Source organism: Anthonomus grandis, chromosome 11 (genome assembly GCF_022605725.1).
Source record: "Anthonomus grandis grandis chromosome 11, icAntGran1.3, whole genome shotgun sequence".
Classification (NCBI taxonomy): Eukaryota; Metazoa; Arthropoda; class Insecta; order Coleoptera; family Curculionidae; genus Anthonomus; species Anthonomus grandis.
Window position 1 is genome coordinate 18,007,325 of NC_065556.1, and position 24,779 is coordinate 18,032,103.

General features: G+C 32.2%; 1 protein-coding gene across 2 annotated transcripts in view; it reads right to left on the bottom strand.

The window, feature by feature from the left end:
• Positions 1 to 15,784: 15,784 nt before the first annotated feature.
• Positions 15,785 to 24,779, bottom strand: part of LOC126742373 (protein scarlet) — a 30,932-nt gene continuing 21,937 nt past the window's right edge. Inside the window, exons 10-15 of one of the 2 annotated variants that reach the window (XM_050449019.1) lie at positions 22,793 to 22,898; positions 22,509 to 22,736; positions 22,324 to 22,459; positions 22,162 to 22,267; positions 22,002 to 22,102; positions 15,785 to 16,127 (exon numbers count right to left, since the gene is read on the bottom strand). In XM_050449019.1, coding sequence (XP_050304976.1) covers positions 15,949 to 16,127; positions 22,002 to 22,102; positions 22,162 to 22,267; positions 22,324 to 22,459; positions 22,509 to 22,736; positions 22,793 to 22,898 — 856 coding nt within the window. In that variant the 3' untranslated portion in view covers positions 15,785 to 15,948. The remainder of the gene's footprint in view (positions 16,128 to 22,001; positions 22,103 to 22,161; positions 22,268 to 22,323; positions 22,460 to 22,508; positions 22,737 to 22,792; positions 22,899 to 24,779) is intronic. The other variant, XM_050449020.1, reaches the window with a different exon arrangement.

Consider the following 24,779-nt stretch of genomic DNA (forward strand, 5'->3'; position numbering starts at 1 on the left):
CCGATTTCTGGGTACACTCCATCGCATTTATAGCAAAGAAATTTTAGAAATTTTCTCTGTATACCCTCAATCTCATTTATATGGTTTTGGTAATAAGGGGACCAAACTTGAGAAGCATACTCAAGTATGGATCTGACATATGAGAGGAATAAGATTTTTAGGCTGAGGATATTATTAAAATTATGAGAGTTACGTATTACAAAACCTAGCATTCTGTAGCTACGTTTGATAATATCTGTAATATATGGGGAAAAGAAAGAGAGCTATCTAATGTTACACCTAAGTCATTCAAAACTGTTGATCTAGGGACTGTGACATTGTCTATGGTATAGTCATAAATAATGATTTTTTTCTTTAAACTGAAAGAAACAACATTACATTTAGCAGCATTTAGAGGCAGGTTATTATTTTTACACCATGCATTAAGTTTGTTTAAGTCACTTTGAAGTAAAATACAGTCCAAAATGCTGTTAATTCTATAAAAAACTTTTTTATTGTCCGCGTATAATAGACTATTTACAGAAAGTTCATCAGATATTTTATTAATAAATGAGTTGAAAAAAAGCGGTGCCAAAATTGAGCCCTGTGGGGCTCCAGAGGCGGCAACAATCTTTGCCGAGCTTCGACCATAGCATTCTACGTATTGGGGTTGGTCACTCAAGTAGGATCTAAAAAGATTCGTTAGGCCGGAAGAAAATCCATAAGTTCGATTGAAGTTGTTAACGAGAATGCCTTGGTCGAGTCGGTCAAAGGCCTTAGAAAAGTCCGTATATATGACGTCGACTTGAAAGTTGTTATTTATTGATTCAGTGAGAGAAACTAGATTTGTTGTGGTAGACCTGCCCTTCATAAAACCGTGTTGTCTACTGTCAATCAGATATTTCATTGATGGATATAAAGCAGTATGCAGAACACGTTCAAAACATTTAGAAAAGTTATTAATTATTGTTATAGGGCGATAGTTTTCTATTAGATTTTTGTCACTCTTTTTATGTACAGGGATAATTTTAGATATTTTCCAAAGATCAGGAAAGCTTTCTTGTTTTAACGCTAAATTAAAAAGGAAAGTTAATGGTTTAACAAAAGCTATGGCACAATCATAGAGAAGGAAAGCAGGAATTTTGTCGGGTCCAACAGTTGCTTTTGGTTTCATCGTTTTAAGAGCTCCTAATACTTCATCTTCCGTGAATCTGGATATAATGAATATAATGAATATAATGATGGTATCTGCAAATATGTTTTGAGCATTGTTGCCAGGTTGTGTAGCAGTGGAAGAAATATATGCACTTTTAAAGAAATCTGTGAATGTGTTTGCAATAGCTTGAGGATCAGACATAATCATTCCCTGTTGGTCAGTCATATTTTGAGGTAACAAATTGTTATTTTGTGAGCTTCGAATTCGCTTCAAAAAATTGTTTGGTTAGGAAAATAAATTATATATTATCTGTGTGACAGTTCAATATCTTTTTTGATTTTCGATCGCAGCTCTCTAAATTTAGTTAAATCATATTGTTGATGAAAAGGCTTATATTTCTTCCACGAGCTATGTTTATTTCTAATTGATTCAATAATTTCAGAGGTAAACCAGGGTGGATAAGATCGTTTGCGCCTGGCAGTTTTAGGGACACAGTTATCAAGACAATTATAAATTTTATTATAGAAAAGTTCGACAGCAGAATTGATATTATTCACAGATTCCAATATATTCCAGTTAATGTTAAGAAAGCTCTGATATAAAATTCTTAGGTCAGCTTTTTTAAAATTATAAACATTATTTTCAACTTTACCGCTATTTATTTTTTTGTCAAGGTTATATCTGAACTTAATCAACAAGGCTGGATGAATATCTTCTTCTTTAACTAAGAAATCATGGCATCTCTGTACTTCACAAAGATTTGATCGAGATGTAATAACAAGATCCAGAAGCCGTCCCTGGATATTTTCAATAAAATTTATTTGTTTCCAATCAAAAAATTCTAACAAATTATTAAGTTGGTTAATTCTAAATGACGGATTAGCTCCTTTCGAGTACAACATGTACTCTGGAATATTAAAGTCTCCTAGAAATATAATTTTTGAATTGTAAAGGTACGTTAGCATTGAAATGTAATCAAAAACATCTTCAAAAACCTCTGAAAAACTTCCGGGTGGGATGTAAGTTAAAGTAATAAAAAGATTGGTGTGATTAATAATTATTTTTAAGCCAATGATTTCTATGATGCTACGCAAATCGTTAGGAAGAATCAATTTTAGATTTACGACAGAAAAAGTTTGTCTAACCGCCAATATAACACCACCCCCCTTATCCTCACTCATCTCGGCGTAGTTTCTGTCACAGCGATATATTGTGTATTCGTTCGGAAAAAGTTCTGAATCAAAAAAAATCATTCAGCCCAGACTCTGTAATAGCGATAAAATGTTGGATATACATACTTATTATGCAATGATACTATATTATATGTAAAACAACGTTGAAAAATTGCCTTGTGATAATTCCGCATAGACAGAGTATTAAATCTAATGGATACTATATAAACGTCTTGTTGAAACAATAATTTGGATCTTAAAAACTGCGGAACAGATGTTTTAAGCAGTTTAAATGCAAATATAATTCAAAAAGTATTGAAACGAAAAATAAATATTAAGCCATTGAAGCTGATTAACTTTGTAAGAAATTTAATCGATTTTTTTTATGTTGTTAATAAATCTACCGGATTATTTGCCATAGTTGTCTGTCTACAAAACTTAAACATGGATAATATAAGATTAGGCAATAGTATACTTTGGACAAAATATAGCCTCGCAAAGCTTTTTCCGAACTTTTTTTAAAAATAATTAAAAATATGTTTGCTCGCATACACTACCTTTAGCAATAAGATTAGGCATTGCATAAGTTGGATATATGCTGAGAAAATCTTAATTGAGAATCCAAACAAACACCCAAATTTCTGGATAAATATATAGTAAGTATTTACTTAGCACTAGTGCTATATAAAGAATCATAATAGGTATAAAAGTCACTTAATTATGAGAATAACTAAATTTAAAATTATGGAGTATTTGTTGAAAGGAAGCTATACAAATAAAATAAAATATACGGTATTAAATCAAATTAAAACAAAACAATTAGTGTAGAGATAAAAGATAAAATAGGACATTCATACACACATTACAACAATATTAAATTATATAAAAAAAAAATCTCATATCCTATCTCAAATAAATTTTCTTAAAAGCATGTTGAACTGTCACAGGTTTTATTAATCACAGGTAATTTGTTAAATTCAATTAATTCCTTATTTTTATTACATAAAAATTAGGCTTACTACAGCATTGGAGAGTATTTTAACGACTTATTTTAATATTTAAAATTAATTATATATCTGTTGATCAGATTTTTTTTTATTATTCTTGTTTTATGTTACTTCTTGCCTTTTCTTTTTTTCTTTTTTTATTTTTTCTTTGATTATATAAAATATGCTTCTATGTACAATCAAAATCGATTCTGTATTCTGTTTTTCTCCTGTATCCTGTATAACCAAATAAATACTATTATTAGGAAGCTTTTAGCACAAGTTTGTAAACTTAGCAAATAAAGTATATTTTGACTTTGACTTTGACTTTTGACATCTGTCTACCCGTACAATATCTGTACGATTTTTAGTGCCATATTTGTCCACATTTTAAAACACTGTTAATTTATATAATCAGGCAAAATATATTGTTTTAATTTAAAACTAAACAGATATACACTAAACATAATTCTTTAATTAGCAGACGGCATACGCAGGATTTAATATAGATTTCATAGGAGTAAATCGATTATATGTTAAAATGATTTATTTTGTATTGAGGTAAATTAAACAGCAAGTTTAAGCAAAATCGTAAATGTGAAAGTGCAATGGCATTATATAATATTGGTTTTATGTATATTGATAAATTACTGCCGATTCTTATTAAAATTTCACCTTTTTTGCAAATGTTCTCTCATTTAATTTTTAATATAGCAAGTTCTCTCTATTTAATTTATTTTTCATAACCAATATATTTCCTGTTGTAATTGTGATTGTGATTGTGACACCTTTCTTTAAAGGTGGCGAACCAAATGACCCCAAAAATTATAGACCAATTTCACTTTTGCCCTAACGTTATTAAGAAACTGGTTAAAGTAAGAATGGTAGCTTTCCTAACTAAAAATAAAATATTAAGTGAGTGTCAATTGGATTTTCGAGAGAGCACTAGCACGAGTGATGCAATGTTTACATTTCTAGAGAGTTTATATTTAAGCTTGAATGACGGTCAGTTTTCTGCAGCGGTATTCTGTGTTATTATACTTCTCTAAAGCTTTTGACTGTGTCAACTTTTGTAAGCTTTCTAGATATGGGTTTAGATGGCACTTTGTCTGAACTTTGTGTAGTGAGCCATAGATTTTCTCAGGGTCAGTTCTCGGTCCCATTTTATTTCTATTATGTATAAATGACCTAATGTCTCACCAGATAAGAGGATTTTTCACTATTTTTGCAGATGACACTAGCATCTTACGGGTAAACAAGAATAAAAGCACATAAAAAGAATAATTTTTGAATATTTAATAATGGTTCAACAATGGTATGATATTAATAGGTATGATTTTAAGATAACAGATAAGAAAGATAAGACTAAATTGTTAAGTTTTAAGTTTGTATATTCCAATTAATGATTTACAACAAAGAATTAGAAGTAAAAAAATTAAAATATATTTTTTTGAAATTGTTATTAATGATATTCTAAATTTATGACTACACATAAGGCAAAAACTGCATAGAGGATGTTATGTTTTTAGAGTAGTTTCAAATAAACTAGAATTGGACCCTGCAAAATCGGTCAAAAAATATATATAATAAAAATAGTAATGATTTCGAAATTATCTCCTATACACACAAAAGATATATAATTTATAAACATAACATAACATGTTAAAATCTATAAGATTACTCTATAAAATAATACTTAAATTACTTTAAAACGTCACATATATTAACAAACAGATTCTTATGAATGTTGATTTTCGCAAAATCCTGACTGGTTAGGGGCTATTATTGAATTTTCGTCACAGAATTTAATAAGTTACTCTTTAACACAAACTTCAAGGAACTTTTCATATAAATATCAGAATTCATTGTGACGCTTTATGTTTAGAAGGCAACGATGATACAGGAACAACAGTAGACATATTTCAAAAGTACGGAACTAAACCATTGCTCAAAGACGTGTTAATAACATACAAGATACATTACAGAAGACTTGTTTTTCCTCCCAAATTTTTTTGATTTTTAAAAGTTTCTTTCATTTTAATCATTATAATTTTTTTCAAATTTAAAAAAATATTTATTCTGTTCAGGAGCTGATAATAATATGAATTATATTTGTTGCTTGAGGAATATTCTCAACTATTTTGTCTTCACTCTTCATGAAATATTTTTTGAATTTGCTTGCTATATCTACCTCTTGGCAGACTACTTCTCCTTCAAAAATACCAAGATGGGGCATAAATTGTTTTTTATTAGGTAGCAAAGTCTGAATATTTTCCGCAATTTTTTACGATTTTGTCTATTCTTATCTACACATTTCTTGTAATACCTTTTTTTGTACTCTTATTTTATGTAAAATGGCGTTTCTTTTAATTCTATACTCATTCCAAGCTTTTTATTTAGAACAGCCCTTTTATATAAAATATTTTTTCCAGCATCATTTTTCCAATATCAGAAGTTATCCTTTTTTTTTCCACATACTTTTGTTTCTAAATAATTCTGATCTCAGGGCTTGAATTGAATTGAATTGAATTGAATTGACGAAGCAGTGGGCTGCCAAGGCAGTTGTGCATATAGGTCTGGACATATAGGACTGTCATATAGGATGGACCCGTCATGCCCCACCGGGGGTTACCAGAGCCCAACGGCCTTAGAGAAACCGATAAGGCTCTCTGGTCTGAAGGACTTAAAGTCGCTCGGTACACTGAAAGTGTTACCTAAGTATTTGAACCTGGCGCGCGTGAGTGCTGGGCACTCCCCGACTACATGGTCAACGGTTTCATCCTTCTCACAGCACCATCGGCATTCCGGGTTGTCCGCAATACCGATAGTATGGAGATGGCTTCTTAAGTGCCAGTGACCGGTTAAAAGACTTGTCACTAGCCGAATTTCGCTTCTTTTTAGGCGTAGTAGATTTTTGGTGAGACAGGCAGAGGGCCCACCTATGTGCGCTTTGGCCTGTTTCATACCAGGGGACTCAGTCCATCTTCGGTGGATCCACTTGTCCAGCAGACCCTTCATTGAACCGACCGCAACGCATTTGGCGATACCAACTATGGGTTCCGGCCCCATCGGCACATTCGCGGATCCCAGTCTGGCAAGAGAGTCCGCTTCCTCATTACCTGCATGGCCTGTGTGGCCAGGTATCCAGACGAGAGGCGGAAGGCTCAGCAGAGTCTCAAGCGCTCTAGTTGGCGCCGTCCGCATGGAACCTGTTATGCTGAGACATGCAAGACGTTGGACTCTGTCCAGTTGAGCACGAATTTTCGCTTTCTCCGTACATGGCGACCAAACGATAGCTCCGTATGTGAGAAGAGGTCTCACAATGCGCGAGTAGATCCAGTGGAGGATCTTAGGAGACAGACCTCAGGTATTGCCGAAAGCCCGCCTGCAGGCCCATAGCGCGCAGGTGGCCTTCTTTATTCTGGTGTCTGCATGATCGTGCCAGGAGAGTTTGGTATCCAACTTGATTCCCAGAAATCGATCTGTCCTTGAGTAATGCAGCTGCACGCCACCTAGTTAAAAGTTAGTTATTATTAATTTTAGTCATGTGCCAAAGTTACGTCTCCTCGTGAATAGTAGGAGCTCTGCTTTTTTGAGGCTAATCCTAAGACCCCCCGAGAGGCACCATATGTCCACCATACGCAGGGCTCTCATCATAGGGTCCTGCATTGAGATATGCATTTCCCTGGGCAAAGGATTACCAGATCATCAGCGTAGGCCTGTGTGTATAGGCCAGCATTGTTTAAAAGATTTATCAGGCTGTCGACCACAAGGCACCACAAGGTAGGGGACAATACTCCTCCCTGCGGGCAGCCCCTAGCCACCAACGTTTCAACAATCTCGTTGTTGAGCTGGGCAGATACATGACGTTTCGAGAGCATGGCCTCTATCCAGCTAACCAAACAGATTTCTGAGCCGCGGCTCTCGAGTGCTTGGCAGTTTAATGCAAAAGGGGTGTTGTCGAACGCCCCTTCAATGTCTAGAAACGCACCCAGTCAGGTCTTGCCACTACCTAGAGCACCCTCCACCTTCCTAGCGAGGTGGTGTAGGGCCAGGTCCGTGGATTTGCCCGCCTGATAGGCATATTGGTGCACATGCAGTGGTTTGTTGACCAGGATGCTTTCCTTAAGATATCGATCAATCAGCCTCTCCATCGCCTTCAGCATAAAGCTGGTAAGGCTGATAGCTCGGTACGATTTGGGATCTGTAAAATCGCTTTTTCCGGGTTTCGGAATGAAGACGACTTTCACTTGACGCCATAACTTTGGGACGTAGCCCTGAGCAAGGGACGACCTGAATAGTCTGACTATGTGTGGGGTTAGTACTTCTAACCCGTTTTGCAAAAGGCATGGATATAATCCATCCATGCCCGAGATCTCAGGGCTTATTCCATCTAAAATACATGGTGTCTCGAAAGAATAGAATATTGCAATTTTCTCGATAATCCTGTATATTTTTCTTGGACAGTTTTTTCTGTAAAAAAATAGTATACATAAAATTCTAGGCACATTTTATGTATAATGTTCTATACCTAAATCTACCCATTTTTGCCGTATTGATCGACAGTCAATGTACCTAATTTGCTTAGTCTATAAAATTGAAAATTTGTATGAACAAGCGGAGTGCGAAGGGTACACTTTCAACGTCATTATCCACGAGTGCCACCACAATAAAACCACTATTACTTAAACTGTGGCTGTAATTTTGTAATAAAATATAGTGTATTTACTGGAGCATCAATGAAGTGATAAACTACTAATAGCCAGTTATGGTGATATAAAAAAGAATCAGCGAGAGGTTTGCAGATTATTTAATGAAAAATATCCAAATATGAACATAACGCAGTTTTGGTTTTTTACCCAAGGCAGGTTCCTATGCTGACCTCCAATTAATTAATTGTGGGAAAGACTCTTATGGACAGAGTGAGAAGCAGCGATACCGCATCCCAATGTGACATACAAGATGTTTTAAGATGGTCCAGAACAAGAAGAAGAGCATGGAAAGGTCATGTCAACAGAATGCCTAACAATCGACTAGCCAAAATCGCAAAAGAAGAGAAACCAACCAACCGCACACCACCGGACCAATCGGAGTCACAACTTAGGCTACAACATTAAAAATACAAGACACTGTCTTAAAATAAGAAGAAGAAGAAGAAGAAGAAAAATAACATAACGCAATCAACGGTCAGTAAAATTTAGAAAAAATATTGGGAATACGCCTATGTAAAAAATGTACGTAAAGCTGGCCGAAAGACAATTGTTTTTGACAAAGATAAAATAAATTTAAGTTTAGCATCAAGAAATGAGGCAAGAGACTGAAATTTAAATGAAAACTCAATATTTAGATATTTAAAAAAATTAAATTATCGTCATTGGTCTCAAGAAAACCCATACTAGCTTAGTGAAAAAAATATCTAGTATTCGCAAATAATCAACGTATGGATGGAGAAGACTAACAACATCTTCGGACCCCGAGGTGTTTTAAGGAAATCTAAATGCAGATTTATGTTTAAATTTTTTATTTCCAGAATTAACTCTTGCTTAAGCGGCTATCTTTCTAAATCAAGAGACTCTGGTATTCATTAATAGAACATTTTTGCGCTCTTTGGATCACTTCGAACATTTGCTGTAGTGTCTCTTTCTTATTAAAATGATGTTTATTTTTTTTTGCTATACTTTTCATTAGACCATACACAATTTGCAGACTTAACAATACTTACTTTACAGTCTTTAAAATCATGACTTCCAAAACATTTAGTATACACGTTGTTCTCCTTACAACCTTTTACGGAGTGATCATAGCGACAAATTTTAAAGCACTGTCAACGATTCTATCCGATGTTTATTCGTTCCTTTTATACAAAACTTCACAGGTAGTGGCATCCAGCTTCTATAATCATATTAATTTTTTTAATAATTACATTTGATTCCCTAATAATTTTAATTTTCTTATTGGAGCTTTCTTTGTCAAATGGTATTCAGAACTAGTTACACCTATCATTTTAATGCGGTGTTCCAATACTTTTAGCAAATTCCACACTTAAGTGGATTTGTCTAAGGATTTGCTTAGGGATAAGCCTGCACCGATATTAGTGGGGTAAATTTTTTTTTTAACTCTTTTTCACTTGCTGAATAGTTTTTTCAAAATCTTTTTGTTTTACAATTTACACTTTGTTATCATTTTTCTTTGAAGCGTTAACATAATATTATGGTACAACAATATTTAAGCTTCATCAGGTCCTGAAGGCTTATACCCTTTAATGCTGGTAAGTTAGGCTTTTAAACAACGATTTTCTACTAATAATAGATTTATTATTTGTGTCAGTTCTTTAGTTTTTTTCTACGAAAATGAATAGAGCAGCACTGACATTAATATCGAAGTCCCGACCATCATCCACAATATCCTCATACGTTACTTTCGAAAGAAATCTTGGAAACACTATTTGTTGCAGGACTACATATTTCTTAGTGGAGTTTATCATATGGATTTAACATTTTCCATGGTAATGCAAACTACATATAGTAGGTATTTAATTTCCATTTAAAACAACGAGAAGAAAGATTTCCATCAAATTTTTTACTTCCACTCGTCATTTCGCACTGAATTAAATAAAAAATTAAATTTCTGACGATACACACTAAAAAAGAAAATCGGGCGTAATTCTGGGTGTCAAAAATTCCTTAATTTACACGAATCCAAGAAATAATCGACATTAGGCAGATTGTCTATAAAACCTGAAAAAACTTACGCCGCAAAAAAAAACCTTTCTACGAGTGGAAGCCATAAAAAGCGACAGTCCGAAACCCCGTGTAGAGTAGCATTTGTTACGAGAGAAGCAAAAATAGAGAAACGAGGCATCACCGTCGTCGATAGAAAACAAAGATGTTTTTCGTAAAGGGGTATAAAAAATGGGAGAAAAGGGACGAGGAGGGCCCGGACCGAAACTAGTGCTTCCCCGATGCCTGGATAACATCGATTTTGCGTAAAAAGGCCGGAAATAAGGAAATTCTGGATTTTATTACCCTAGCTGGCATATACGTAAACCACAAACGTTTAGAAACTTATGGAAAAGAAGTTTGATATTAGCCTCCCCACCGAGTTATTTTGCTGAAATCATTACAATAAAAGTTTTTTTGAAACGTTATAACCAAAAATTATTATATTTTATTGCAGTATACAGGGTTTCCTTAGTAATCCCAGTACAACTTTGGCACAAGGGCATCTATATTTGATTCCTGTACAAATGACATCTGATGGAAAGAAAAACTAGTCATTGACTCTGTAATAAGAAGTCAGGCATACCACAGAAAGAGAAACCTTTTCTTTGGACTTTGTTTCAGTAACTCATGACTGTCTGATAAAAGTATTAAAAATTTTTAAAAATGAATCCTCCTATACTACTACGGTGTACTACTACTTACTATACAATCTAATGAACCCGACTTTTGCTCAAAAGCAGAAATACCAGTGCAATTCAAATTTACCACGTGCCCTATATGGACGATATAAAATTTTAAACATTACTTAAAAAATTACTTCGAGATCGACTGATATAAGGATGCATTTCGGGATGGATAAGAATCAAACAAATTCCAAAGGAAAATGGGAATACGATTAAATCGAGACAAACTGAAGAGACCTTAGTAAAAATTAAAGATTTAGTGTTTCATTCAAAAAATTCTATAAAAACTCTACAAGCAATTCTACTAGGAGCATGACCACTTTTCTAAAAATAATGAGACCCAAGACATCTCTTGGGGTGTAACTTTATGTTCTTCTAATAGTTTTTCCAGAAAAAATAAGGATTCTAGACGAAGACTTTGAAAAGAAGATACTACAAGAAGTTCTTCCAGGATCATGAAAGCTGTTAGAAGCGAAGTCTAAAGCGAGCTAGAAACAATCAAACATTTTTGTTCTGAGCTTTTGATTCTTTCAATAATTGCTTACATAGAATGTTAAAAAGAACTTACTTACTTAACGTTAACTAGTCAGTACTTCCAGAAATAATGAAATTTAAGAAACTTCTTGGGTGGTAATTTTATATTCTTCAAACAGTTTCTACAAGAAAAAAAAAATCTTGAAAAATATTCTGGAAAGAAAGAAGAATCTGTATGGTATTCCAACTTCATCTAATTAAAAATTCAATATTAACTGTTTCATTTAAGAAATTCGGTAAAGAAGAAACTCTGAGATGTTAACTTTTTGTCATTGTAGTGACAGCACCATATCATCAACATCAGATTCCATACACGGAGTTTTAGAGGGTTCCCTGGAGTCACAAGCTGAAAAATATAAAGACTGTCAAGACTAAAAGAGTTGTATTTTCCGTAAGAGAATTCTCAAATTTGAACAATGGTGTGGATAAAGATAATATAGGATTAATTAACGAATTAACGTAATAAAAGTTTTTTTAACGTTATAACCAAATATTATTATATTTAATAATAATAATAATAATAATAATAATAATAATAATAATAATAATAATAATAATAATAAACAAAATTTATTATTTTTCATGACAGATTTACAATAATATATACGGAAAACAGAAATAGAACATGAAAAATAATAGGCCATGTGAATGCAGCCTTCAGGCGATGCCAGAAACTGTTTGGGCCCAAGTAAATACCTATTAACAAATATAACAAAATATAAGAATGACGCTTTAAAGTGAGAAAAAAAAACTTATATAAAAAGGTTAGATAATATAAGTTAAAAATGCAAGCAGCATGAAGCAAGCACATATATACATATTTAATGCATTAAGGAATAAGGAACGGGAAAGGGAAGGAAAAGGACTAATGTCGGGATACATACATATATATTACGAATGAAAAAAAAAATGTATATATATATTTATTTTTACTTTCTTTCTTCTTTTTACTGGCGAGAGAATAATAATTGTTTAATTTGTTTTTTAAAGGTAGCATAGGATAAGACAAATGTTGAAATGTTTAATGAGTTAACAGTATTGGCAAGATTATATAAAAAACCTCTTTTAAAAAGTTCTTTTCTATGTCGCTCGAATAGTTAGTAGATGTAATTGTCTAAAGCGTCGGTGGTGAGTATTCATTCGAAAATGGACTTTATTGTATAAATATGAAGGTGTTTTTAATTTTAAAACTTTGTAACTAAGAGAAGCAAAATTTAATTTTCGACGATTGAACATATTTAACCAACCTATATCCTTAAGCTTATGAGATATATGATTTCGGTGACGAATTCCAAAAATAAGACGAAGGCATGTATTTTGCACTTTTTGAATTCTACGAGAATCGACTTGATCTAAGCATGGTCCATACACGATATCACAATGGTTTAAATTGGATAACACTAAAGAATCACAAAGATGCTTTTTTAAGTCTTGACCTAAGACTTTTCTTTGGTTATAGATAAGTTTATGTGCACTATATGCTTTCTTTAATTTATCAGTTATATGCTCATGAATTTGAAGATCACAATCAATAATAAGACCTAAGGATTTCGAAGTATTATTATTATTATAATAGGGGTGTCATTTATTTTTATTTTGAGTTCCTCGCTTATTCTAGATATGTGGCTTTTATGTCTTCCAAATAATGTAACTGATGATTTTGTAGGGTTTATTTTTAAATGATGTTGTTTGGAAACTGTAATTAGATGTTGGAGATCGGTATTAATATTTTGATTTGCAGATGTTATATTATTAGCGTTAAAGTGAAAATAAAGCTGAGTATCACAAAATTTTAAAAAGTCTTTAAATCGGCAAGTATAAATTGTAAAAAGAAGTGGTCCTAATATACTTCCTTGAGGGGCACCCACAAATAGAGGTATAGTATTAGATTTGGAATTTTTCAAAACTGTTTGCTGTCGACGATTATTTAAAAAAGAAGTAAAAAACTTAACTGCACAATTTGAAAAGCCGATATAATGCAAGATAGATAAAACAATTTCATGATTTATGAGGTCAAAAGCCTTTGTATAGTCTAAGAAAATAAGAGCACTAAATTTATCCTCATCCCACGCTTGAAAGATATCATCAGTTACATCAGCGATAGCTGTAGCACAGCTATATCCTTTTCAAAAGTCTGACTATTTTAATGGCAAAATCTTATTTTCATTAAAAAAACACGAACCTGTATATCTACAATTTTTTCTATTACTTTAGAAAGTGTTGGAAGAATGCTTATTGAGCGCAGATCTTTCAATTCCTTAGGTTGGGTTGGGTTGGGTTGGGTTGAGAAAAAACAAGGATTCTAGAAGAAGACGTTGGAAAGAAGAAGTTACAACAAATTCTTCCAGGATCATGAAAACTGTTAAACTAGAAACAATTAAACTTACAAAACATTTTTGTTCTGAGCTTTTGATTCTTTCAATAGTTGCTTACATGGAATGTTAAAAAGAACTTACTTTCTTACTTAATCTTAACTAGTCAGTACTTCCAGAAATTGTTTGGATGGTAACTTCATGTTTTCAAACAGTTTTCATATCAATCAATCAATATATGCTTTATTATCATAAAAGTAAATTTGTTGACAAAGCTGTAAAAAAGAAAAACATATACGCAAACATGTAAAAAGGTTATTTAGCATCCTATGGTCCATCATCCTAAATGCATTCTGCTTTCATGAATATGGTTTACCTATACCAGTAAAACTAACAACATCCCCATTCTTTAGAAATACTCCTCCAAGACTCTAAACTAAAACATACAAAGCTAATGTAATGTCAAGAGTATCAATATGTATAACACAAACAGATATTATTCACTCCCAAAATATACAATTTTATTAAATGTAAAACTGTAAGAAAAAAATGAATCACAGAAATAAATTAGGCGAAATGATATGGTGTAAAAAATATAAAGAATATACCTAAAGTCCTGCAAGAAAAAGGTAAAAATGATGAAAATCTATCCGACAAAAATTCAGTCATTTCATAATAGCCCTTTGCAACTAAGAGTTTTTAACACGTTTTCTAAAAAGTTTCCAGCTACCTATACCTTTTAAATCTGCAGGAAGATGATTAAAGAGTTTTTTACCATCAAATATAAAAGTTCTTTTGATCAGTGAACTTGTAGGCATAGGCACATCATTAGCTCGTCGACTGCTATATTCATGCCTATTAGTAGTGTTCACATTTCTAAATTTCTTATGAACGAGGCAAACAGATTCCTATATAAATAAGGCAGGAAGGCTTAGGATTTTATGGGTGATAAATAGCTGTTTGCAAGACTCTCTCATACTCACATTACACAGACGTCGGATCGCTCTCGTTTGCAAAACAAAAACACTATTAAATAAGTAATGTGTGCATGCACTCCAGAAACACAAACCATATCTTAAATGGGACTCAGTTAAAGAAAAATAAACATTTCTCGCCATGTCAAAATCAACCTCTCTTGCGACAACTTTAAGAGCATAACAATTTGCTGATATTTTTTTACACAATTGCGTGATATGGCCCTCAAATTTTAGTTTATTATCAATCAATAAACTTAAAAATGTATTTCCGTCTAAGTTGTTTAGAATGTGATCCTTCAAAAGCACGTTATTTAAATTGCATTTAAAATTCATTACACTAGTTTTTGAAATACTTAAACACAGTTTGTTGGAATCACACCATTTCTTGATTTCAACAATATCTATGTTAACTGTGGTATTTAGATTTATTTAGTATTGTATTAAGATTTACTTATAAATCTTATTTATAAGAAAAAGAAATATTCTTGAAAAGGATTCTGGAAAGAGGAAACTCTAGAAACAGTATTATCAGGAGCATGAATGCTTCCAGAAAGAATCAGATCCAGAAACTTATTTCGTTTTAAGATTCTAAAAATTTAAACAGTTGCTCATATAGAATGTTAACTAGATGGTATTCTAATTTCAGCTAACTAAAATTTCAAGATTTACTGTTTCATTAATTAAGGTAAATTTCCGTATGTCTCTCCTAATGACCTTGAGATGTCTTTGTTTAAGCTTCTTAGCTCTGTTATGCCCGTTGTGTGCTTTTCTTTTATTTTCCTTATTTTCGGTCTTACATTTTTTGTATCCACGGTAAGTTTATCATTTTTCCTGGTTTGCCTCATCTTCCCGTTATTTTGTAGCTTACTCTCTACTTCTTCCTGATATGTCCGTATGTTAGTAATTGGCCTAAATTTACCTCTTTCGATCCTTGCTACCATATTTTTTTCTTTTATATCTTTACATTCAAGACTACCTTTGCTCTAACTATTTAAGGGTCACTACGTATTAGAAATCAGTTTAATACAGTTACGTCTTGATTAATCTCCTTTTTATCAGAAATTATAAAGTCAATTTCATATGTAACTCTTAGCACTTAGGCTTTTAATTGTTGCGACACGAGCAAGTGAGATTGACGTTTGGGCAAGAAAAGCTATTTGAGACGCATTTATATATGGAGCTTATAATAAACAAAAAATAATTTTGTGTTGCTTATATTTTTCTTATTTATAGACTTTTTTTTAATTACACCAAAAAAATGCGAAACATCAAATTACTTTATTACATCCATACAATAAAAATACATTTAAAAAAATCCACTTATCAACAAACCGTGAGAAAATAAAGAAATTACCGCACATAAAAACGCTCACGGATAAAGCCAGAGCACGGTTCTTAGTCGGCTCGAAGTTCTACTTTTCTTTTGTCTACGCTTTTCTTGTTTTCCACCAAAGAAACACGCATCCGAGTATATGGAAAGCGATTAGCAGAAAGACCATGTTCCAGATGTCGCATATCAGATTAGCTTCGGAAAAAGTGTATTTATCCAGGACTGCCGTTCCGTCAGTTACACATGGTAAGCTTGGATCTTGACGGTTATCGCAGGCTAAGGAAAAAGGACAATTTTTTTTATTATAGGTGATTATTTTTTTTAGGAATTAATTAATTTAAAATGATTATTTTAGTAAGTTTTTATTTTCTATTATACAAAAAACCCTAATAAATACTAAAAAAAATAAATCTTACAAAATAAGAATTGAATTTAGAAAAACTATTAGTGAATCCAAAACAAGAATTTTTAGGAATATTACAAAGATATTCGAGAAGATCTTGGGAAAGAGAGAAAAAATATCGGTGGCTAATTTGGAAGTAATACTTATAATCAATAGGAGAAGAATTGGGGTGTATGATGGATAACATATTAATTTTAAGCCTGGATTCCAGTAAACATGTAGATTAAGTAATTAAACCTCTAAGGCTTGACTGAAGGAAATTGGATGGGTTGGAGATCACCTATTCATCTTAATAGATAAGACATTAAATCTTTATCAATGGACTTATGTTAATGTATTGACCAACGGATTTACGACTTGGATACTATGTCCCAGAATTATCTATCATAGAAGCTTTGAATCTCTAGAACTAATTTGAAGTAGATCACTTAGGTAAAGACCTTTAACAATTTGAAAGCAATGTTCTTCATTTGATTGCATGACTGTACATTTTTTATGAAAAATTTTCGTCAATATTCAGGGTGTCCTGAATTGCAGTGCGCAAACTTTACCCTGCTTTCTGTGTTCAGAATAATGCTTCGTATGTTTTAAAAGTTTTTTAGTCATAAGTTTTTTATTACCTACTTACTACAAATATTTTTTATGAAACTTAGTACACAGCATTGGAGTAACAAAAGGCATCTTTTAATCTAAAAATATTTTAAAGTATTTTATCAGTGATATCTGAACATATTTTTAATTGATACTTCTTGATGACAAAATGGTCCGTCACTGCTCTTTTAAAACCAGAAATTATTTTTTAATTCCTCCTTCAGTTTGGTGCAAATTAAATTAACTGCTTTTTATGCATACAATACAAGATTTTCGGTTATAAAATATGAACTATGTATGTTCTGCAAAGAAATTCTTGATTTTCTTCGAGAAATTAATTTCTTTAAGAAAATTAAGACAAGACCATGCTTTTTAAACTTATTCCAACGTAAGACCAAAATAACTCATTAGGATTTCCAAAGTCTTTGACCTTTAATAATTCTGCCTGAGACTCTATAAATCCATAAGTAACTTCTGATTTTTGTCAAGACCTTCCCTAGAGAGATTTCTTTCAATAATTAGTTGGTTTTCAAGAGTTAACTTGAAAAGAGTAAGAAGAATAAAAGCGTTTTCTAGATTACCTCTCAAGATCTTATGCATGGCTGAGAATATCAGCGTGAATTAGAATTCCCTTCAAAAAGTTTCAATATTCTGCAAGAAAATTCTCCATTTCATTAAGAGAACTATGAGATAAACTAGCACCTTTACACGTAATCTAAAGAGAAGGATTATCATAAAATTTGATTGATTGTAAATATGGTGTGATAAAATGTTTTTAGATTGATGCATTATAATGTTATATGTGTGTCGTTTTTTAACCTTTTTATGGACATTTTGTGATAATATTATTTTTTCCTTGACAACGGTTTAACAACCGAAACTCATCGGGATTCTTGAAATAAATATTGTGAAGTAAACAGGACCCTTCGTCAATTATTTTGCTTTGCATAAAGAGACGGAATTAGGGTGACTAATTTAGATTTCCAAGTTCTTCAGCTTCTAATAACTTTTCGTGATGCTCCAGATATCCATCAAGATTCTTCTGGATTTGTCACTAGATCCAACCAATGAAATCCACTCATTTATGAGTTGTTTTTCAAAAATGTATCCCTCATTTCCCTAAATTGCCTTTTAGAATCACATCCATGCCCACGAATATGAGCTTCAGTAAAAATTTATTTTGAGAAGTTTAAATACTCTGTAAGAAAATTTTTTATTTAATTTAGAAAAGAATGAGACTAGTTTAAGTTCTTAAGACGTAATTGATGACTTATTACCATTACCAAGTTCTCCGGCTTCTGATAACTCCAGATGAGGCTATAGTAAATGTATCAGGATCCTTATGTGAATTTCTGGTACCTCAGAAACTATTTACATCTTACAGCTTGTTCCAGTACATGAAATCTATGAGTCAAGGATACTTCACTGACTTTTCCTCAAATCCCTTTAACTCTCTGTGAACTTTCAGTGAAATTCCAGTGATTAAGTCTTCCAATATTTCCAATTTTTGTCTTAATAGTACTAAACCTTTAATTTTCTTTTTCTTTGAAACGACTTGAGCTTTAAATAGAGCTGAAGATTCTAGCACATCCAAGATATCAAGAATTTTTCTAGCTTTAGTAAAATTAAACTGATAATCATTCGTATATTTAACCGTTTTTGCTTTGGTGCACTGTTCCAAGGGATGGAATTTATCAATTCAATCAATCGTTTCTGACAGTGAATTTTAAGTTTACGTCTCAGGATCAATGATATGATCTCATCTTCAGTAATAATTTTCTTTAGGTAGTGCGAATATTCTAAAAGATTTTTTTTTAATTTTCATGTAAACTAGTATAGATCCTGCAGAAGATCGTTTTATATATTTTCTCGAAAACCTTGCGTAATGAAGAAAAAATACAGAAAAAGATCAGCTTTATTCCAAAATGAATGAGGATTTGATAAATAACTTTTGCTTATAGAAAAAGCAGTATTGTACCAATACCAATTTTAATTCAAGAATATTTAATTATAAATCATCTACGGAAACCACTGATAGAAATGTTAAAGTTAGGCCACTACAATTTGAGACACTCTGTATTTATTAGCGGAGTTTGGAGATATAAATACTAGCAATATCCTGAGATTATCTATAAACAAATCTGAAAATATATTAGAAGCTTTATCGCAAGTATAGGCCGAATTGAATTAAAACATCGGAGGCTGGGTAGAAGATTACTTTGGAAAACTTGAGTTGTTATTTGTAAATAAAAATAAGTAGAGAAAAGATTTCAAGATATACTATCATAAAACCCTAAATATTATCAAATACAGTGCATCCCAAAAGCTATTACTATTTATACTAAACATTATTATTGAAGTTCACCTTACGAGTCACCTTATCTCTGAGAATTCTATTTTTTCTGAGAACGAGAAAAAATAGAAATTCTGTGCATGGTTGGTGATAGAACGCGTACTCAAAAAAAAGCTGCTCAATTTAGTGAAATTCATCCTGATCGTCCTCTGATATGTCAAAAGGTGGTGAGTAGAATAGGGGCTAAATTTAGAGAATTCGGTTATGTTACAGATCTGCCGAAATCTGGTCGTCCTGCTCGAGATGAAAATGAACAACTTGACGTTTTGCCTTCTTTGGAAGAAAATCCATGCACTCCTCTGTCGCAGATTGGGGCAAATTTACACATAGCAAAATCAATAGTTCACCGAATAGTTAAAAAGCACAAATATCACCCCTACAAAGTTATTCCTGTGCAAGAGTTATTTGATGACGATTTCGATAGGCGAAATGAGTTTTGTGAACGCTTACAAAACATGTGCAATCTAAATAACAATTTAGTAACAAATATTATTTTTTCCGATAAAGCCACGGTCTGTTTGAATGGTAGTATGAACAGACAAAATTGTCGATATTGGGCAACAGAAAATCCGCATTGGATGATGAAGGTAAATACCCAGTACCCTCAAAATCTAAATGTGTGGTGTGGAGTAGTGCGCGGAAGAGTAATAGGTCCCTTTTTCTTTGAACAGACTTTAATGGGACAAGTGTATCTCGATTTTCTCCAATTTGAATTAGTTCCAGCATTACTAGCCTTATTCCCAAATCCATTGGACCCAGACTATTCTGACGAAGAACTAATTTTCCAGCAAGATGGCGCTCCTCCGCACTATGCTGCCACTGTGCATACATTTCTGGATAAAACCTTTCCCAATCGGTGGATAGGAAGGAGAGGACCCATCGAATGGCCTGCTAGGTCGCCTGACCTAACACCAATGAACTTTTTTTTGTGGGGATACCTCAAGTCGAAGGTATTTGTTAATAGGCCAAATAATATAGACGACTTGAAAGAGAGAAGTGCGCGCCATAACTCCGGAAATGATTGAAAAATGCAACGAGACTTTATTGATCGCCTTGGATATTGTCAAGCCGTGAATGGCAACCATTTTGAACATTTAACTTAATATTTGTTCTTTTTTTATTTGTCACATGAATCGTCTTTTTTTCGATAACTGTTGACTTTAGGTATAGGGCATGATGCATGAAACATACGTGGAATTCTACGCGAAATTCAAAGATGAAAGAAAAAAAAGGTGCTTTCATTTGAAAAAACGAAGTTGATGGTCGTAATTTATTTTTGAGCCACCCTGTATATACAAACTTCACGTACAAAAATGCGCAACTTGAAATAAAAATTGATGGATCCCAGCGTTTTTTTTTTCGAACACACCCCTGAATTTTAAATAAATTTAGACATAACTTATGGGATGCATTGTATATGCTATAATGCAAAACTCGTTATTAGTTTTCCGTTTCCAGCAACTGGTACAAGAAGATGAATAACCATAAACAAGAACCATGATATGATGAGATCACAAGAATTAATAATATTGAAAATATATTAAGTACAATCTACGTGAAAATTTTCTAAAAGTCAAAAATAATGAGTAACAAGACTACAGTGAATTTAGAATTGTAGCAAACGTGTTATTTGAAAGAATATATGATGAAATTCTATTAGTGGAGATTATGAAAAGTTGCAAGCTATAGGGCAATACAGATACTTCTAACACAGAATGTACCTGCCTAAAAGAATCTTAAGGTATTTTGGTTCCAATGGAAAATCTCAAAATGTAAAACATAGAAATATTGGAGTTTGCTTTATAATATTACGAGTCATTAAGACCATTGAAGAAAAGCAAATGGTAATAATATTGCAAATCTATTCTTAAATAAAATATACTAAAATACCTTCGGAAATACTGAATTAGTGCAGCAACAACTTTAAGTACTTTCATATTATCAACTAGAGAGCCATTCTTTCAATACTATGGAAATGTTCATTGAGTATTCATTATCAAACGACAAGGCTATTTTTTGCCTTTAATTAAGTAATATTTACAAGAAAGATAAAATAGATGGAACGCCAAAGTTAGGTGAGTTGCAAATTTCTAATACAATGTTTGAAACTATAATAAGAGTAAATTTAAACCTTGCCCTAATATATCAGAATATTCATAGGAACCACAAAAGAGCAATATCGCACTGTAGGGACAGATCATTGAAGAATAGAATATATACCTGATACAAAAAACTATAAGAAAGAATTTCGACAGTTTTCTTAAAACTTTTGAACAAGGAGAAAATACTTATCTACTGGTCAAAAATAGCTTTCAAATGAAAATCAATAAATTGTTTAACAAGGTCTTTGATAAACGATATTAAATTCAAAAGAAAGAGGATCAAAATGGCTAGTAGATGGATGTCAACATACATTTAAAATTAAACAAAATTGCTTTAATTACTTAATTCACATTCTTCACATCGTTTCACTTTTTAAATAGATGCAGTAACTATTTTAACAAATCTGTTATTAATAGCTGAACAGCCATTTGTTTATGAGTTGATGAGATACTAAATCTAATTAATTATCTGTCTTAGAGCCTTTAACCTAAGCAATAACACCTTCAGTTTTACCAAAACAATCAGGAAGGACGGAAGTTGTAAGCAAATCTAAAAAGTAAAAAAATAATGTAAAATCAACCTTGATTATCTAAATTACTTCCATCCATATATTTTTCAATTAATTTCTAATTAAAATTTATTTTACAAAATATTGATCATTTTACTTTTATTTAAAACTCATAATAATTGTTCTACTTACTTATATTATTAATTCCCTGCCATTGAATAATACTGATAGATTCTGTAGAGTACATCAACCAAGACAAATACCTTGTCCATCCTATAATTGGAGGGATAGTGCTAGCAGCAAAGAAGTCATAAATGGAAACCAACTTTTCTTTTCTAAGTTATTTACTTACCCCCTCTTTACAAATAACCCTGCAGTAACCATAAGAATATAATCAAAAGGAACTAGATAGGCCATCGCTGTTGGTACTGAATCAAATGCACTTGAAAACATTATACCTAAAAAAAGTTACTTATATTGTGGTAAGTATTTAGAGAAAACTTGAAATACTTACCACATGCTGAAGAGATATTTGTGGTCAACATAGTGATAAATGCAGTCATAAAAAATGCATAAGTGGTTGGCCGTAGGCCAGCCAACCAATATGCAATCAACGTGAAAATTATTGGTTCTATAGTAAATCCTGGCAGCTAAAATATTATTATTAAAATAATTAAAAATATTTTTAAGTGTACATACTAATGCAATAATCCTAGAGGCATAATAAGTGACAGGATGATACAGTCCACTTCTATTCTCCTTTAAAAGTATCGGCAGATTATCTGGAAATTCTGCCAGTATTGAGTACATTGGATTGAAGGTGTTTTCACATACAAATATAAATATGGCACCCTGGACTGCTTGTATGCCATTTTGGGTGTGGGCATTTGTACCATAATACGAGAGACCTACTATTAGTGCAATGGCCTTACAAAAAAATTTATAAAAAAAGGTTCTTCATATAAAAAAATAATATAACTTACAACTCTTTGCAAAATACGCATGCTTTGTACTGAAGGATTTCGTATGGCCTCTTTGGTCCATCTGTAGGTGAGCCAAAAGAGTTGTTGCCACCAGAATGGTGCCTTGCTAAATAATTATTACAATAAAACGAAAAAATATGTAGTATTCTTTGTTTCGAGCTACTAAATGAATTTAACATGTTTATTGTTAAAGATGATTGTCTCCATAGCTAAACGTATTGATTAAAAAATCATAACTATTGTTTCAGGGTGGTCTCAATAACTTAATATGATAAATATAGGCATCATTTTAACCATTTCTTTCTCAGTGAAATTTTGGATTTATATGTAGAATTTCTCATTAAAGTATTTCATTGAGAAGCAACTGAAGTTTCGAGCATCTACAACCGGATATCAGCCAGTTATCAGCAAGATAGAATTTCCTACGTTCAAGATGATTTATGTCAAAGTAAAGAACAAAAATCCCAAGCAAGAAACTTAAGAACTGAAGAGGCTTCTAAACAGAAGCTAGTAGATCTATTTTCTCAATCCATTGGTAACATCTATATCAAAAAGAGTAAGATGTCATTTTGATCGCCGGTGATAGATCCTACCAATAACCAGGTTAAAAAGTCAATTATTAGATGCTGAAGGATGCTAAAAGGGAACTTGTATTTCAAGGAAACATAACTTAATTAGAATTTTTATCATTTTATATATATTTATTAATTTATATTTATTAATAATAATTAGAATATATATTATTTTATTATTAATATTTATTTATTATTTATTTATATTTAATTTAGAAAATATATTTATATTTTCTTAACTTTTTACACTTTCACATTTAGGCTTACCAAAAGAAATACTAATTAGCATTTTCTAGCATGCAGAATAAGTTATCTTCTTCGTACGAAATGGTTTTCTAACGTTCGGGTCTTTGAAGGTAACACCCCAAGTAACACCCCAAACTTTACAGCCTTTTAATAGCCATGAAAGAAATCACCAAACATTTCATGCTGCTGAACTAATCTTGATTGCGTTTGAGAACACTGAAGAGATGCTTCTTGCTAAATATAATTCTTATTTTCACTCACAATCGCCTATCGACCTCTTACCTTTAGAGTTTGACGTTCATTTTTGATCTACATTTTCTCAGCATCTATTTCTGATTTGCAGATGATATGATAATCAAACTATTACCTCCATATAAAAATTGAATTACCTAAAGGACTTGGAGAATGGAATTGAATTTCAAAATGAACAAAAAATCGAGATGTCAGGCAACTATGAGTAAGATCGGGTTTGCTACAATATTTCCAACAGAATATAGTATCTTTTCTCTTATGTCTTTTAAAAAAACCTTTAAGGAATTTAAGGACCTTACCAATTCTCTTTTACTAATGCCTTTCCTATCCTTATCTGATCATAATTGAATGTCCCTTACGCATACACATTTACGTTTATTAAAAGAAACATAGTTGTGTGCCTTTTTTATCTTGCAGACATCGCCATGCATCCACTACTTCCATCTGTTGATAGAAGATGATCGAGCAATAACTCCAAAAGGTGCTTTAGACTTTTTAGCTTTTTTCAATAGCCACAAAAAAGATCGCCGAACGTTTGATACTGGAAAACTTTAAAGTATAACTTGGATTCAGAATAAATATTATAATAGTCGAAAAGCGATTCGACTACAGTCGAGACAACCAAAATATAGACACTTAGCACTTTAAAGGAGCACCTAATTAAAGTCTTAAGTAATGCCAACTTTTTTGTTGATCAGATTACGTTTAATGAGAGTGCCTTTATACTTCTTGGAGAATAGTATTCTTAGAGATATCATTTACAATCACCTTTTGAACTTTTGCCTCTTGAGGAGCTTAGTATTAACTTCTCTGGTTATCAGGTTGCCTTTATCCTTCTTCGAGAAAGGATAACTATTTCACTGACAAAAGTCTCTCGAGCTCTTGCCTTTGATGTCCCTTTTGCTCTTCAAATTTTT